This window comes from Brachyistius frenatus, unplaced genomic scaffold (genome assembly GCF_029030835.1).
Source record: "Brachyistius frenatus isolate BFR_SWC_R1_liver_20210118 unplaced genomic scaffold, ASM2903083v1 Contig_16, whole genome shotgun sequence".
Classification (NCBI taxonomy): Eukaryota; Metazoa; Chordata; class Actinopteri; family Embiotocidae; genus Brachyistius; species Brachyistius frenatus.
In genome coordinates, this window is record NW_027210615.1 from 1060939 (window position 1) to 1080000 (window position 19062).

Here is a 19062-nt window from a genome sequence, read left to right on the forward strand (position 1 = left end):
TTCATTGTATAACAGCCTCCATTTTTAATGCTCATTGTGATGATGAAATGTAACGATAATGAGAGTGTGTCTGTGTGCGAGTGTTTACAGTAAGTGAGTGTGTCCACTCGGTGTATGTGTGTGTGTGTGTGTGTGTGTGTGTGTGTGTGTGTGTGTGTGTGTGTGTGTGTGTGTGTGTGTGTGTGTGTGTGTGTGTGTGTGTGTGTGTGTGTGTGTGTGTGTGTGTGTGTGTGTGTGTGTGTGTGTGTGTGTGTGCTCCATATTAATAAGTCAAGATGTTAGCTTTAGCTTGCAGGCAGGTGCAGGATGCTACAGGGATAGCAGCGCCACTGTGCTTCCTCTCACGTGCTGTCAGGCCTCAGGCTCTTTCACTCTAAAGCACTCTATCCTCCATGCAACACACACAGCCTCTCACTCACTCCTCTTTCACTCCCTAAACCCTTTCCTCAACTTTTCTTTCTTGGAAAACTTTCCTTTTACTTTCCCCTATCATCTCAAAGTAGATGCAGTGGCAGCAGCCAGTGTGCAGGCCGTTGTTCAGTCATAGAGGTGTGAGTGAGTCAGCTTTCTCTGAATGCTGCTTACTGAGACATCTTACTTTATAAGCACACATTTGCAGCTGAAACACACCACAAGCCAATGGCTATAATAATAAAAATAAAAAATAAAATAAAAAATAGAACTATTATTAATAATGGTTGTATACCTTTGCCAACCAGTCAAGTTGCAGTTTACTATGTTTTTCCAGACCCGTATAATATGTATGTAGTGAAGACTTTGAAGTGATTTGGCCGATAAAGTTGATTAAAAAAAAAAAAGAGAAATGTTGTTGCCATGATAGCAACAATATATGAATCCCTCCAGTGTAGATGTTGTTGCAAAGAAGCAACAAATTAGGAAAACGTGAATGCTTTACACACATCTTCAACCTGACAGCCACAGTTTCAAGGTGGACACCAAAGATCTGGGTCACTAATTCAGTATACCATTAAATGTGAAATATGGTCACATCTTCCCTACTGTTCCTCAGTTATGTTGGTAAAAAATGGCCAGATAAGTGTTTTTGCAAAATAGTATGATGGCACAGACAAATTGATCCTTGACCTTTGGATATTAAATGTAATAATTTTACAAATGTGTGTGAAATCTTTCATAATTTGTGCATTCATTTTTTTCAGTTATGGCCACAAACTGTGACCACTAAAATCGTATCGGCCCATCCTTGAGTTAAAGTGAACGTTTGTGCCAGATTTGAAGAAAAAAAAATCCTCCAAAGCGTTCCCGAGAATGGGAAAGACAGACAGCTGTGGACAACATGCAGCCATATTGTTTCAAAAAACTTGATTGGAACTGGTAAAGCACTAAAGCAACGGAGACCTTGATATGTGCGCTCAGTGTGAACTCAATGATTTGGCCGTTTGAGTGACCCAAACTGACAGACTAAAGCTCAAACCTAGCATGTACTTGTACATCGTACATGTTTCATAAAACTGCCATAACATCTGCCAGTCTTTCAAGGTTATCGGACTACAACTGGCGCACTGAAAAAATATTCCAAGTGGAGCTCGAGCTCTAGTGTGTTGTTCTATGAGCGCAAATACGTCGACATTGACAGTAACTGTTTAGCTCATGGGCTGTACTCAAACAGTTAATAAACATAGTTACAATGCATTTTCATGTGTTTCCTTAATTTCCTATCCTATCCATTTGTCTCCTTGCTGCTTTAATCATAAATATAAATAACCTCCCTTATTGATCTCTGCTCAGTTGGGCTCGCCTGTTTGATCAATACCTGTGGAACTGAGCTGCGGCTGTTTCATCAGCCGCTGCTCATAAAGCTCCGAATAAAAGATCAGATATCACCTTTCATCCTCTCTCGTTTTCAATATTGTTTCCCTGTTGTGTGCAGCTGTCATGTTAATTTTCTCTCACTTCCATGTGTCTCTGTGTACATATATTCCCAAACGTGTCACCAGTGTTTTCAGGCTATTTGATTTGACTTTCTCGTGCCCTCTTCCCCCCCCCCTCTTGCCTCAAAACTTTGTGTTTATTTTACACTATTTCTGTCACCCGCCTTTTTCTGTTCATTAATCATTAACGTTTTCAGTCTCTTTGTTCCTCCTCTGCCTCTTTTTCATCTCTCCATTGTTTTCTCTTCTTTCTGTCTCTTCATACAGTGTGTTTTACCCTCTCCCTCGTTCTTTCTCCGCCCCTCTCTTTTAATCATGTTTTTCTCCACTAAATTAATTCTGCCTCATTATATTCACCTTACTAAGGAGATTTGGAAGTTAGCCTGCAGTCGGTCTCTCTCTCTCTCTGTCTCAGGTGGATGGGAACTCATTATGCGGACCTAAATATCAGTTTAACCCAGTTAGAGACTTGGACTACACCTACGCAATATATTATAATTATTCTCCCTTTATTTTCCCCCCTCTCTCTCCAAGTCAGCTGGCCTCCTTCACCTTTTCCTCTCACACCTAATTTCTTTCACATCTAGTGTCCAGAGTGTTCAAGACATTGAGACAGTTCCCCTAGTTGTCATTAGTACAACATTAAAACCAAGTGAGAGCCAAGTGATTAAAAGACTGGCCAACTGCACCATGGCCTGAATTCTGACTTTAACTTGATACGCCTAACACGGTAATAAGACTGCAACTAGCAGTTATTTTGTATTGTCAATTGATACATCATTTTTATAGCAATCAGTGATCTTGTTAATCCTATTTAGCCTTTGGAAAATATATGGCCTGGGTGAATAATGTCACAAGTAAAACTAGACAACTTTTGAAAAATTTTCTGCCTTACGTAAAAAAAATTGAACGATTTTGAGAAGAATCAGGCTGCTGTATGTGTCTATGTAACAGTAATTGGTGTGTCACTGGTTCTTTGTGACTGCCATTTAAGTTGGGTATCATTCATCTATCTCTCCGTCCATCTATCCATCCATCCATCCATCCATGACTGTGACTGTGAATCTTTTGTGACCAGGTTAACATTGATGTTGTTTTGCCAAACTTAAATAATTTGCTTATAAATTATATCTATTGTGAACAACATACACAACATTTACATTTTACATTACAGCACAGGCTCATAGTCATTCACACAGCTACAACATCCTCAACCAAAGCGTACCATATTACCAATGGTGCAACAGTCATATTTACTCTCAGCTTTCAATAGGTCTTAAATTAAACAGCCTTTTAACAAACACTTATTAACACTCATTAACCTTATTCAATGTCCCTGCTCCTACTGCAGCCAAAACAGCAGCTATCCCTCTCTGCTGCTTGTATTATTTCACTGTGCAGTTATGCATATGATAATAATAGTCCCTAAACAGTCTCACGCTCTCCCCTCTCTCAGACAAGCTGGACACTGGAGATGTGATGATGTGTCATGTCAATTCACACGTCACTGTTCACTCACCGGGTTCACATAAACAGGTGTGGCGCTCCCATTGGTCCGAACAGCGGCTGTGAGCTGGGCAAGGAGACGAGATGCAGGGGTTGCCAACGTTACAGCCAGTCTCCACTTGGATAGCTTTGGATGGGTGTGGCAAGGCGGGGGCGTCCGGCCGCACGCCCAAACGAACGCCCTGCAGATGGAGAAACAGAGATTAATATTAAAGTGTTAAGAAATGGCATTCATTGTGTGAGGTTTGTTCATTCCTGACCTATTTCTTAGCGTACTTTTCATCACATATGTGCTAATATTTAAAGCTTCCATCCATCAATATCCATTAAAAATGTCATTCCTCCATCCTCACCTGTATGCATCCTCTTATCCCGTTCTGAACCTCTCCGGAGCCCAGCACTCCTCCCACATGCAGATGTTTCACCTTCAAACCATGAATCTCATTTCCAACTATCACTGTTCCCTAATGTGGTGAGAACAACAGAGTGAGGTGGGGGGACAGACAGAGACAGAAAGGGCAGAGATTAGTGTTATTAATAGCTGTATGCAAACTCAAAGTCTGGACAAATACACTTTACACAAAAGCCCATTTGAATACTATTATTTGACCATGTAAAAGAACTCTATAATGTATGTGATGTAAACTATCAGTGATGAGGAAGGATGAAAAAAAATTGTCAAGGGTACAGATTCTTATTTTATTGGTTTACATCAAAATGAAGTGAGGAATATAAAGCTGCTTTTCTGACGATATTATTGATTTTTCCTGTTTTTCACAGTCTCTATATTTTCATTTACCGCTATATCACTGAGGAGCGTCAGGTTATTATGAGGCTTATGTCAATCAAATAGGAGTTAAGGAGAGGAGACTGTGAACAAGGGGTGAACTGAATGACTGACTTCATTAAATAAACAGAAAACAATCATCCGCAATCACTGCAGAGAAGGTCAATACTCAGATGATAACACTGACAGCATTATGAAGCAGTGCTGACAGGCAACTTAATTCACAACAACCATGAAAGCAAAATCAATGAGTGTCATTCATCACTGTTGCAGGATCAGTGGAAGATGCTAACATGGAGGGGGAGATATGGCTGAGAATAATTGCACACATGCCAAAAGCTTTTGATGATAATTACTCTCTAATTGGATGCTAAAATGTTTATTAATTTCATATTTAAAGATGTTTTCTGCACTGTTTACTTTAATGTGTTGCATGATGCACTTTGAAGAAAAGCCCGGTGAGCTGCAATGAAAAGATGAAAGACAACGCTGGCAGATATATTTAGGATTTAAAACACCATGAAACAAAAACTGTTTGTTTTGTTTAAACCAAGCCAGAGACGATGATGATAGAGGCTGCGAAAGTATGTGTGGTTTTCTGTGCTCTTATTGTCACCTATGCACAGCACACACACATCAAACAGACATCATCCACTACAATCTGACATAATAATCCACTGGAGATTAGGGAAACAAGGATAAACAGCCTGATTCGTGGAGACCGTGATGCTGTGCAGGGTTACAGGCAAACCTATAAATATTTGTACGTGTGTTTGTGAGCGTGTGTTTGAGATATCTAAAAAAAAAGAAAGGTTGTGCAATAATACTGTGCAGGACAGTAGCAAAAAAAGAGAAGAGAAATTAATAATATGATAAGAGATTATAAAATAAAAAAAACTCAGGATGATAAAAATAATAAGGTATATCCCCTGATTTAACCCAAGATTAAACATCAAGGAGACCAAAAGTGGCAGGTCAAAATTCATGAAAGTAAAATCATTTAATCTCATATTTATGTCTCCAACTCCAGAACAATGTGAAATGGATCAACTGTGGCAAGTAGCTGTGATAAAGAAATCTGATGAATCTGATCTGCCAAAATCTGCATGATTTTTTGATGACTGATATGTTATTGGCAGATATGAAAAAAAGTAAATGATTGATTATGTTCCAATAATGTTGCTTCATCTGATAATTCTATCCAATAATGGAGAGCACGGCTGTAGGAGGTGGAGACCAGAGGAATAATTGATCAAATACCTGTTGATGGGGCACAACAAACCCTGCTGTTCACTCTTTATAAAGATACTTTTATATTGTTTTTGTGCAAATATATAGGACAGTTTTGAGAGCAATTTTTTTTTTTTTGCACTACAATTGAAAATCAAGTTTGTAAGTAAAAGTATAAGAATTGACAATAAAATTGCAAACACATTCACCCCAACAGTTTTAAGCAGAGGCTTGAGAATTTTGCTTATTAAACAAGTCCCTTTATTGTGGGTTTCAATTCAAATCAGACCTTTAAGGTTGCGAACTGGACGTAACGGGCTAATGGAGGAAACAAGAGTTTCTATTGGTGGGTTTGACTTGGATTCACATCGTGTACACGCATACAACAATTTCCCTCCACCGTAAACGCTCGACAGGAGATAACTGTGGCTTAAGTTACACGGAGGTCAGTTTCCTTTATATTGCTCTTTTCTAGTAAAATGCTTTTAGATGTAGCAGCACCTTTGCAGTGAGAAATTTGCTCTCAAAACTGTCTTTTTACTTGCATAAAAAAGACACAAAAGTAACTTCATACTCCTCATCCATACTTTATATGTGTTATACAAACATAAGAAGGTTGATATGTTAAGAACAAACACTCATAAACAAGCTAAAACGTAATGCTAATTGTTGGCAACAGCTAAGAAGCAATCTATCGCAGTCTATTGAAAAAAAGTTTATAATACATTAATGTCTTCTTTATTTCATGCATAGTAGGGGCTTTCTATACATAAGAGAAAAATAAACCACCTCAGTCAAAAAAGTATTTTCCTCTTCACATTTTTGCGTTTGGAAGATTATTATTATTGGTTTTCGTTTTTATTGTTTATTGGCCACAATAAACAGATAATTATGCCAAGTACAGGATTTTTCCAGGCTTGGCAAAACATTTTAACGTATATGAATGCATTTAACGGTTTTACGGCTTAGAGTGAGATTACACTGAGTGATTTTTTTTTTTAATCTTTTGCAGAGTTCTGGATCACAGCAGTAAGTGAGATAGACGTCTGTGTACATGGAAGAATTCTGGATTATAAAATATTAAAACAGGACTTATTGCCTCCATTCATATTAAATGCTTCTAAATTCCTATTAGTGAGTTTCCTAGTTATTAGAATAAATAATGTTGCCCATCAGAGGAGCTGCAGATTTCCAACCGCCAAATTAAATCAAATGCAAAAAGTACAGCTAGAAAAAAATCCATGCTCTTTTACCATTGAACACAGTCAATTAAAGTTGTGAATGTGTTGTTGGGTTGGAAATAAAGGACACCAGGAAATTACTTGTTAAGGGAAATTAAGTCTTATTGATTTAGTAAAGCAGATTTGATTAAAACCTTCTTATTCATTCACAACCATGCTGGAGGGAAAATCAGACTTCTAATATCTACATTTACAGCATTTTAATATTATTTAAGGACTTAAATTTTCTGCTCTTAAAAATTCCACTTTATCATCCACTTGTGTTTTTTTCTTACGGTTGTAAGTCTCTCTTAATACGCCTTCGAGCTCTGTATCCTGTCTGTTACCTGGTAGAGTCCGAAGTCGAGCCGCAGCGTGGCCACATAGCGCGTTTCTCGGCCGCTGCGAACGTCTCGCAGCTCCAGTTGGAGGTCGTGCCACTGGCCGTCTGCCACTTGAACCTGATCCAACCGCAAACGCACCGGCCTGGTTGAGCCGCGGGTCACAGAGAACACCAGCTGACCATTTATCACCTGAGAGACGGAGGAACACATGCACAGCCAAATGTTAGAAGAAAAAAAACCAAGAGAAACTGAGAAGAAAGGAGGGAGAGTGAAGAAACACTTTTTACTGAAAACAGTATGTGCCGTGCTGTGCTGTGTGTTTGTGTGTGGGAGCATGAAATCCAAAATCTTGGCTGCACTCTTGCCAAGATGCTGTTCATTCAAAGCTGTTATAGGATGTAGGATTAGAAATCAAAACTACATAACATTTCAAGGACGTCCTGGCATTTTGAGAGTTATTGTGTTCAATCAAGGCTGATTATTTTGTATTAAAACGCTAAATACATCCACAGTAACTGTGAGACATACGTATAATTCTCATAATCATCGGGACTGCTGCTAAACACATTTAGCAGCCCACGCAATATTTTACATCATGTGCTACCTGGTGAGATTTAGCTTATAATGTGCAGCGCTGATTTAAAGCACAAGATACAGAATGAGCCGAAATGCAGCTGAAGTTTTCTGAGCTTCTGGAAATGGTGAAAGGTGAGTAAAAGGAAAGCAACACGTTTTATCCTCTTCAGCAAAACAAAAACAAAAATCTGCAAGTCAAAGAGGGAGATATGCTTTGCAACATGAATCAACTGGTTAAAGGTTTTGTTTTCAGAGACTCCATTGAGCCTGATGTGATTTCAAAGGCAACAATTATCTTAACCACATTCTCATTTATTGATATACAAAAATATCCCAGTAGATTTGTACTAAAACTAATGTTCATATAAGTTATAGTACAGACATGAACAGAAATGAATGGCTAAACATGCGAGTCCCCACCTGGAACAGCAGGCTGGTGTACTGGCCGGCCTGCGCCTGCAGCAGCGTCCCCTCTCGCGCTCTGGTTCTGAACACCAGCCCGAGGTACCACGGCGTGGAGATCGTCACGTCGTTCTTCAGGTCCCACCAGAGGGCACTGTTACCCAGGAAGCGGCATGGGCGTGGCATCACTGAGGTGGAAGGTGAGAGAAAAACTGCGAATAAAACTCACTGCAATATCTCGAGCAGCCTCGAGGTTGCACTGTTCACCGGGCGCTGATGTGATTTTGGTCATTGTTAATTTAGAGACGGTGGGACGTTTTTGCTACCACCTAAAGGACTGAATCTATTTTTGACATTGATATTTTATCTTGTATATAACTTTGTTTTATCCCACAAGCAGGTTTGTCCGTGTGATTTCCCTTTAGAGTTGGACATCTGTGCTCACAATTGAGACATTTCAGTAAATATAAATGCGTAAAACTCGCATTGACTCTACCTGGACTACAGTGTCCACTCGTGTGGTGAATCAATCAAGGTTTATTAAGGTATATCTCATGTGCTTAAGTCTTTGTGGTACTTTTAGTCTCAGTGTGTTGCATTGTGAAGGTTTCAGTCGTCAATTTCCCCTTTTTCTTTCTATCAATTCATTCACTATGGTAAAAACTCAGCCAGCTCTCCATCCATCCACAGACATGCATTTCACTTCTACAATCATTTTACTCACACACTCTAAAAGCCTACAGCTGTGATGGCTCAGCACAAAATGAGAAAGAAATAATGGAGCTGCAGGTAAAATAAGGCATGAATGTATGAATAAGTGACATCTGACCTCTGAGTATGAACTATTGAAATATTAAAACAGCAGCATTTCTTTTATAATTTAACCAATGTTCAAATAACAAAGAACCGTATTACCTGAAGCATTTTATCATAAGATGAAATAGCATGAGACAGGAACTGCTGATTATGTCTGCCATTGTCTAAGCTGTTACTGATAATTATATCGAAGTGGCACCATTAAAGTGCCATTGATAAAGGTTGCCATTACTGTAGTTATACATGCAACACATGTTGTGGGACCACAGGATGAAAATAAATATATCCTCTCACCGTGGCTGCAGTCCTTCCCTCCGTACCCGAGGGGACAGTCACAGGAGAAGGTCTCCCAGCTCACCCTGCAGGTTCCTCCATTCTGACAGGGGTCGGACTTACAGAAGGGCAGTTTGGCGCTGCAGCCTGTAAAAAGCAACAGTGATCACTGATGTTTTCTGAGATAAATTACTTGAATGTGCATCTGTGCAAATGCGTACAATTATCGTAAAGTAGCAGATAAATCAAGATGCTGTCACTTTCAGCTGTATATAATGGTCCTCAGTCAACAGTGTGCATATTCAGAGGTAATTCATCTTTAAAGGCCACACATCATCAGTATCATTAAGAAAACATTAAGCATTACAGTGACCGATTTCAATTGTTTGCGTTTTTCTTTAAAATCGTACTGGATATATTGCATTTTTGTGAGCGTATACAGGATATTGACCATATGTTTAACATGCCTTCATTTCATGAAAAGTTTCTGTAGCATGATCAGTTTAAAAGTAAAACAACACAATTGTTATGGCTTCTGTGATCTTTTAAATTACTATTTTAATATAATACTTTAAAAGATGATTACAGGTTTAGCCTTTAATTTTGTATCGTCATCATAAAAAGTATATAATAATATAAGTAAGTCAGTCACCAGTGAAAATCCAATTTCAGGTTTACTAATCTAAGGCCTAACTGTCTGAAGATGTTATTCAACTTCTTTACTGTTTGCTACAGCATTTAGAAATGTAAAAAGTGTCACACAAAACCAAAAGAGATGCTTGAATTACAACAAATTTGTGTTAGTTTCTTTACCCAAGCAGGAACCATAGGGCCTTTGTAAAGATGCTAAATGTGACAAATGCTTTTTACGGGGACAGTTTGAACAGTTTCAAGTGAGATTGTATGAGCTCGATCGGTTAGTTTGTGTTATTGTGTAATTTTGATGGTGTTTTACAAAGTTAGTTCACATTCTAACTAATACCAGTGTCACATAATGACCAAATTAATGCTTGCCTATTGAGGCAGCAGTGGACCAGCAGCTTCCGTGTTATGCGAAGTAAAATCTCTGTTTTTGTCAAGGGAGTCTGGTGGCTTTGAAGCGAGTGATATAATGGCTTCAGTTCCCTGGTGGAATGGGATATCTGATGGCAAGGTAAAGCAGTGAAAATACTCTAAATATAGAGTACACTCAAACTGATATTGATGATTTGTTTTTAGGTGGTTTAAATATGCTTTGCTGCTGACCCTGTCCACAGGAGTATTCTGTTGAGCATCTGTGCCGGTACAGCTGGCTGCTTCTCCAAACTGGAGACCTGCCGACCCCCATCTGCTGCAGGTAATTCACCAACCATGAATAAGTAGCTCAAACAACCCAACTTCAAACAATCTGAACTATCCCTTTAAGGGCAAAAGAAAAAAAGGTTGGCAGTGCTGACCAGCAAGAGTTCCATTGTTAGCGATAAATCCTGCCAGATCCAGAGGCTTGTTGTCAATGTGCAGTTCTTTCATGCAGCCGATAAACTCCCTGGTGCCAAAGGGGAAGTTGTCCGGTACATTGGGAACTCCGCCTAGAAACAAGGGACCAGTCAGGTCCAGGGACCTAAGAAACAAAAAGATAAAGAGGAAGAAGAGTAAATAAAGTGGAAAGGGAAGGGGGTTAAGGGAGGAATGCAGGATTACCCCTGAAGGATGGATGGCGGGGAGGAGAGGGTAAGAAAATGAAGAACATGAAAGGAGAGGCAAAAGGATTAAACAAACCCAGAGATTAAATGTGTCAGCGGAGGTAAATATCAACAGGAACACAAATCAGGGAATAACAGAGGATGTTGAGGAGAAATTACATGATGATGATGTTTTTTCAGGGTGAAGAGAAAAGAATAAGAAAAAGATGACAGATGGAGAGACAGATGAACAAACAGGAGATTAAATATGAGCTACAGCGAATGTCTGGAGAGAAGAAGTAAAGGTGGATGACAAGGCAGAGGGAGAAAAGAAGACATGAGGCAGCAGTGAAAGGAGGTAGATGTTGGGGAGCATCAACAAAAAGCTGCGTATGAAAAATGAAGATGACAAAAGGGAAATGTGGCTCCAGCTGGGGAGGCAGATGAACAAACAGGAGATTAAGTGTGAGTTATAGCAAATGTTGAGAAAGACAGCATAAAGGCACATGACGAGACAGATGGGAGGCATATAGAGGAAACGCAGACACCCCCGTCTGTGTTTCCTCCTCTATATGTCTTCCATCTGTCTCTTGAGGAGGAAGATGTCAGAGATAGCAAAAGACAGTTGTGGGACCACAAGAGCAAGAAAAAATAAAGACAGAAACAGTTGTGTTGTTATTCTGAGAGCTGTATCCGTTCTTTACTTCACTGAGGTTTTTTTCTCTTAAGATCGGTTTGCTATGTGCCAAGCCAGTGCAATTTGAATTGAAGTACCCCAAAAAGACAAAAGGTGCCAGGAGTCAAACAAACAGGAGATTAAGTGCGAGTCACGGCAAATATCAACAGAGAGAGTCATTAGAAGACGACGTCGAGACGGAGTAGGAGGAGGGGTGAGCGGAGCGAGAGAGCGATGAAGTCTCCGGCCTTCCTCTTTGATCCGTCTTTTGTGCTCTCAGCCTCACTTAGTCGCTGACAGAACACAGCCGATGTGATTGCAGCTCACAGAGGCGAGGCCAGACATCAACACCATGACAGGCGGCTTTTTTTAAGTGTCTACATTCTCCAGAAAAATGGACTACACAACTCTGACAAGGGCAAACAGAGCAAACAATGGACAGTTAAAACTTAACAATTTGAATGTTTCAACTGAGAAAATGCGCGAGACCATCAGAGAGGCATGAAGGAGCATAAAGACGTCAAAGAGTCGTGCCTCATTAAAGCCTCAGGTCCCCGCAGGCTTCCTCTCCACAGTCACCTCCTCACTCTGATCACTCCCTCGAAAATCCTCTCCAACAGATTTCAAAAGTTTCAGCAGGATTTGAACAGATTACACTGCTTAAATCTGCATTACATCATGTGTAATTTTATACTTTTATTTTTCATTTCAAAACGGAGATCTGCTTACATGCCTGAATTAGCCATTTTATTGTTTTAGTATTAAAGATTTGTGAGACATTACAGCCAAAACAACTGCAATGATGTGCAACAGTGATTGTACGTGTCACGTTGGTGATCAGGGAGGGAAACAATTCAAAATGAGAGAGAGCTTATGGGGAGATGAACACAAGCTGCTGGGAAACATATCTTCCAATACAGAGGAAATGAAGAATAATATAGGAGAGGAAATAAAGGATTAATCCAGCTGAAAATGCGTGTTTATAAACTGTAATAACATAAGGAAAATGTTCTACTTTAGACAAATCAAAGTCAATATCTGTCAGTAATGCTACCACCGATCCCTCTGCATGATTTACCTTTTGATACCTGCGCTATAGCAACTTCTGTACCCACAACTGGCGGCTGCCCAGTGAGCTGCTCCACACACTGAACAGCTTTATTGGTTTTCTACTCAGTGAAAATTGAATATCTGTTAGTCCTCCGATCAGTCACAGATTATGTTTAATGAAAGTTGTCTTTGCAAAGAAGCTGGCACATCCTGTGCAAACACCACCCACAGCTCACGGTCAGGGACTATTCAGAGCCTTTCAGTTACACTGGAGCTAAGAGAGATGAATGGGACGAATTCACTTTTAAGAATTCAACCGAATAATTTTTTTCACAAAGCTTTTTTTGAGGCGTTATCCCATGAGAAAATCACAAATGTAAGAATTAATTCTCATTGAAACTTTCCTATAACAGTATTTCATGCGTACAATTAATCATATTAAAAATGCAATCTCAATTCATTTGTAAATGAAAGATTCTGCCACATTAACATGGTTAACCAATTATTAACACAGCTGCGATGTCAGGTGCAATAAGCAGAGCACAGTGCACTGGAGACACCGTTGTTTTTGACCCCTCCGGGCAGAAAACGTATTGTTTTCTAATTATCTCATCAATAAGCACTTTGATTTTTGTGTCAGAAAAATTATATTTTCATGACTCACTAAGTAAACAATGAGCAGCGTGGTAAATTTGATATGCAGCAATATTCATGACCTGCTTTGCATTAACCATTTAGGTTTAAATGTGGGCATGTAGAAGGCAGGAAATGTGGCTGATCTATGTGCACATTTCTGGGTGGGCTGTGATTTATGTGCACGCACAGTTTTATAAGTCAGAATTTTTTTGGGCATATACCAGTTTTGGCTGTTGCAAACATGTAGTCTGGATCCAGGAGATCATTCCTGCCCACTGCAATTAGACTGTACAATAACTCACCTCTGGCAAAATCCATCACAGTACAATAACACTGTTGACTGTGTTTCTTGGTTTGTTTGTATATAATATATATAGATACATACTGTACTGTATATATATATATATATATATATATGTGTTGACTGTGTTTCTTGGTTTGTTGTATATAATATATATAGATATATAATGTACTGTATATACTGTGCATTTTATATTTTATATTTATATTTTTTACTGCTATTTACTGCTATTTTATTGCTTTTCTAATATTATATTCTATTCTATTCGATTATTTTATTCTATTATTTCTATTATTATCTTATTGCTTCTGTATGCTGCTGTAGCGAAAAAAAATTTCCCCTCGGGGATTAATAAAGTAAATACCTACCTACCTACCTACCTACCTACCTACACACTGTTTTATAAATGAGACCCAAGATCGGGGGTCTCCAACCTTTTTTCCTCTGAAAGCTACTTTACAGTCTACGAGAACTACATCAGCATATTCACATAGCTGAGCTCCCTCAAAAAGAAGATAAAAAGAGTTGACAGAAAGAAACACTCACTTCTTGCTGCTGGTCTGTTTGCCCTGCGCAGCACAGCTGTAATTTCCAAGCTGCATCCCAAAGCGGAGCGATAAGGCTGTATCGCAGTCGTCGACGCTCACCACGGCGATTTTCTCATCCGACGGACCTTGGGCTTCGCCACTCATGCTGCGCTTGGGCTGAACACACACAGGCAAACACAATACTGAATACAGAGTCCAAATAAAGAGAAAACAAGAAACACCCATGACACCAGTCAACATGCGAGAGAATCTCCCTTAATCTAGAGTTTATATCACAGCAGTCGTACACTATACCAGATACATCGTAACATGTCAGATCAGGATTTACCCTGCTACTGAACATTATGTTAGGAGGAGAAGGGGAAAAATCTGAGTTAGTAGGACAAGAAATAACAGACACTGGATATGGGTAAGAAAAAAGAACAGACAGACAACACACTCACTCTTCACTTACTGTCTGCAGTGAAAGAAAGACAGAAGTAGAAAAAGAGAGAGACCGGGATAGAAGGGCGCTAAGAAGTGTACGTGCACCCTGACACACACTCATACTCACATAGCGTGTAGCTGGCTGAGGAAAATGAAAGAACATGAAGAAAATTAAAGGAGATGTGTGACGAATATGCATGAATAAAATGGTGACAAGTGAACTCCCACATAATCGCACACAAACATTTCAGCTCAATTCAAAGTGCTTTGTCGGCATGAACGCCGAGAAACTATTCTGCCGACGCATCAGACGCACAAATAATAACAAGTCAAATGCAAACTCGCTTCAGAAACTTCAGAAGACATCTCATCACACAGACTTCAGAAAGTACAAAATGGAAGATCAAACACAAGATCAACAGTGAAAACGATCAGAAGGCTCTGAGATGTAAAACCCACCTTGTTGTAGTAGTGGATGTGAACTGTATGCCAGTTTCCATCGCTCACACCGCCGGGCAGGAAGGGAGTCACCTGAGTGGACGACTCACCTGCAGGCAGAAAGATGGAAAACATGAGCAGGTAATAATTCTAAGCAGTACAAAACAAATGGATTTTTACATATAGTATAAGAGACTTTGTTTGCTGTTGAAAAAAAAGTGTTGACATGTTTGTATTTTCCTGGTTCCAACCGTACATGTGTGTGTGCACCAATATGTACAAATACCCAAAAAGTCTGTTGTCATTACTATGTTTTTGAGGACAGCATTTACTCCCTGAGGCCACAAGCAGATAGATGTATTGTCCCGATACTGTTATAGACTTTGGGCTAATTTTGATATTGGCACCTCAGAGATATATTGGTATCTGCACATATGATGGCCAATATGCACCAACATAAAAATATTTTGTTCCATTTTTTTTTTTACTTTTTTCCCCCCTCTTAGTTATTTATGAATATTAAATTCTCTGTGAAGCTACTGTTTCATTGGACTGATATCAATGTGGACAATAAACTGTAAAACTGTAAATATCCTGCCTCCATTATATATCTTTGTCTAGTATTTGATAACTACATTTGAGGGAATCATTGCAAAAAGTTAAGTGTATATGCACAGTATGTAGTTCCTGATATTGGTATCATCATCAGCCCCAAAAATTCAGTATCGATCAGGCTCCAGACTGCTATTATTTGTTTTTGTTAGAAACTGTCAGCATGATAAGAAAGCAGGGAAAACGCAACAGGATGTAACCTGGAGTACTCTCAGTATACTTCCCCAACAAAGACTTTACCATCTTATTGAGCATTATCGAGCATAACCATTCTAAAAACCATTGAAAGTAATTGCATTGGTTTGTACCAATGACCTCACTCACCTCACTACAAGTTTAATTATAGTCCATATCCTATAATAATCCCGGTTTTAATCCTGAACCTAAAGAAGTCCCATAAAGACACGACAAACAGCCTTTGAGAGAATTCCTTATACACATGTAAATGAGAAAAACTAGAGAACACAAGTGGAAGCACAATCACACACACATACAGACACACTACCTGTGGAATATTTGAACACTACTTGTCCCTCTTGGATCTCCAAGGCGATGAAGTCGTGTTTCTCATTAAAGCGTCCATTATAGAAGAGAAGGCCGCTGCTCTCCAGGGTGGCAAAACTAGAACACACACACAAACAGCACAACTTTAAAGAGGAAAACATACAAATCATGGCCTTTTAGCATGTGACCCTGAAATAGCAGAGCAATACAAAACCTGATTATACACATCAAAATAAAAGTGATTCCAGCTAAATATGGAGGAATAAAGGGTATTCAAACTTTATTAGAGTTAATAAATAATATTGCTGGAGCCTTCCACTCCCTCAGCTGCTCAGTCTGACAACCGTCTTTTTTTCTGTAGCACAAATGATGAATACTCTCTTCTGGCAGCAAGATACAGAAACATTTTCACTGCAAAAAAACCTCCGTTTGGCAACAATTTACACTAGTTACTACAATAAAACTGGTCAAAATTAAATTTCTCCTCTCAAATTTGTAATTCAGTTCACACCTGACACCTGTTGGAGGCTGTACTTTTGTTTTCCAGGCAATAGTGTTAAAAATTGGATAGAACCCAACCCCACTAGACAGTCTAAAATAAATCCAAAACTCGACAGATGTTGGAGGTCAGGCTAAGCTACAGAACAGCAGCCCCGGGGCTGTGGGGTTATAAATGTCTGCTTTATGAACCTCCAAGTCCTCCAAGAAGAATATTCCTGCTGATTCCTGTTTTTTAAGTCATAAATATCTGAATTTCACATTCATGGCTTAAACACCGGCCAAAGATCGATGCAGCTGTACAAACAGATTACTGCGATACAGCAGTGTTACTGCAGAGAAGAGCATGTCATCACCATTTCAATCGTGACAACATTACACCCCCTGTTATCTGAGAATGTCTAAAATAAACCCAGGGTCATTCAATAGCAGACACGTGTCTTGTTTGCGTGGCTCCGTGGTGGTTCCAGCAGCAGATTGGCATCGTATCTTGTAGTATGCAGATCTAATCTCTACAGGCCACCAGAAATAGATGACAAATAGTGTAACCTGAGCTTTAGTGGACAGCGTGAGTGGAGTCAGCGAAGCAGACAAGCCACTCAAGGAAATAAATGCAAAGATGCATGCTTTATATGTTCAGTGTGTCTGTTCGTGTGAGTGGGATTATTGTTTGTGAAATTCATTATTTGAAGCCAATCAGCTGTGTAAAAAAGAAAAATAATAGGAGGGGACGGTTCCCTAGAAAGCAATAAAGCAGATAAAGGATCGTCACGTGATCATTTGAATATTTATTGCTGAATATCCTTTAGCTCAGCTGCCAGTGGCTACTTCAAGCAGAGATGAAGAAAAATGTCTATAAAAACATCAACAAAGGACAACCCATCGTATCGCCAGAGGCAGAGATACAAAAAAAATAATTAAAAAACACTACATATTTTTGTTGTTGTGGAGAAATGTCCTTTGTGGACCTCAAGTGGAAATCAGGCCTAAAAAGCAGCAACTAGCAGCAAACAGGAAGCAAAATTAAACATTGAGGGCAAGAATGCTGACAGTCAGTCAAAGTCTGACACAACTGAGTTTGTCCCCATCAAGTAACCTTAAAGTAAGTTCACACAGCAACAACAGAAAAAGGATCAAGAGCTTAATTATCATGAAAAAATATCTTGAAAGGCAAAATCTCCCACTGTGATACCATCAAACAAGGTGCTGAATATGTAGTTGATCCATTAGAAACGTAAATGTGTTGAGTGAATGTGGAGCAGGGCGCTGCTGAAAAAGATTTCACAGTATCTGTTCAACAACATCACGGCCTTTCTCAAGGACACCTTGTTGTTGTTGTTGTTGAAAGGAAAGAGAATATGAATTACTTTTATCCCCTATATTTTCACTGCTGGTTTGGGAATTTTAAACCATCGACTACCAAAATTGGAATTTTGCTAAATTCATTCATCTTGTTAAATGGACCTAAACTGGGCTTCCCTTCAAGAAAGAATCACTTCCCAAATTGTTGGTCACAAATCAATGGCACAAGCTCTGTGTTGTGCTTTTTACGCACCAACACTGCTCACTTAGCAGGAATACCATGACCCTAATGTCTCATAGCAACCGCTCCACGGTGGCCACATCAGCCTAGCAACAACCCCATGGGCACCATCACCCTAGCAACTAATTATTAGACGACATCACCCGTGGCAACCATCCCCATAACCCTGCCTGACCACGATGAAGGACCACTCCAGATCTCCCGTACACAAACCACTCAAGAGGCGAAGGAGCAGAAAGGACGTGATGGAGGTGGACGAGCTAGACAAAGGACTTAAAGGGAGACGTTCACTGACCTCTGCAGTCACATTTATGCAGGTATAAAATGGAAAATCAAATAAAACAAGCTCAGAGATTGAGGCTGAATAGTAAACCAAGCAAGGGGTCAGTCCTCTCCAGATAAAATTTAAACTCAATCAATAACAGCTTTACTTAAAATGCTCTGACAGGCTTAAATGTCCGTCAAAAGTCTGAGTCCAAGCCCGATTCTGAGCACTAAAAGTGTACAAATCTATTCCTTCAACTATATATTGATGCACTGAGTTTTGAACTTAATGCTTTAATTAACCCCAAAAAATGTTTTGTCCTGGGTTGTGACTTTTCTTGATGATAAGAGTTCTGCCCGCTTCACACAAAGAGCATGAGGTCGCCGTCTGTCGGCGCCTCTGCTGCAACAGGGAAGACTGAAAGGATGATCAGACGTAAGATAAGAACGTCGAGTGGAAAGGGGGAAAGTGAGGGAGGTGTTACTGAAACCAGTAAATTGACAGATGAAAGACGAGTGAGAGGAGAAACCGCACTGGAGAGAGAGAGGTGGAGGCAGCGGCAAGAGAAGCCATGAATAATAGGATCGAACTCAGAAGGAGATAAATAGATTAAAGCAAAGAGGAGAGAGACCGTAAGAGGGAGAGAACCAAGAATCAAAGAGGAGAGGTTATGGATCTCTCTCAATGACTGAAAGAAAGGACCAAGACAGAAGAGTGAAAAATCAAAAGTAACTTTAACTGTCAGCCAGGGAAAAGAGGTTTTAGTCGACTCACGTTAATGAGATGGAGAGGTGAAATCTCTGCCTCAGGCCCCGGAACATGACGAAGGACTTGGGTGGG

The 19062-nt window shown here is 39.6% G+C and overlaps 1 protein-coding gene across 2 annotated transcripts in view; it reads right to left on the bottom strand.

Moving 5' to 3' along the window:
• Nucleotides 1-19062, bottom strand: part of celsr3 (cadherin, EGF LAG seven-pass G-type receptor 3) — a 112849-nt gene that overhangs the window by 46824 nt on the left and 46963 nt on the right. Inside the window, exons 4-14 of one of the 2 annotated variants that reach the window (XM_069693897.1) lie at nt 18997-19062; nt 15918-16033; nt 14822-14910; nt 14490-14504; nt 13935-14092; nt 10501-10664; nt 9086-9211; nt 7994-8163; nt 7001-7186; nt 3770-3880; nt 3430-3598 (exon numbers count right to left, since the gene is read on the bottom strand). The exon at nt 18997-19062 is cut by the window's right edge and continues 157 nt beyond it. In XM_069693897.1, coding sequence (XP_069549998.1) covers nt 3430-3598; nt 3770-3880; nt 7001-7186; nt 7994-8163; nt 9086-9211; nt 10501-10664; nt 13935-14092; nt 14490-14504; nt 14822-14910; nt 15918-16033; nt 18997-19062 — 1370 coding nt within the window. The remainder of the gene's footprint in view (nt 1-3429; nt 3599-3769; nt 3881-7000; nt 7187-7993; nt 8164-9085; nt 9212-10500; nt 10665-13934; nt 14093-14489; nt 14505-14821; nt 14911-15917; nt 16034-18996) is intronic. The other variant, XM_069693898.1, reaches the window with a different exon arrangement.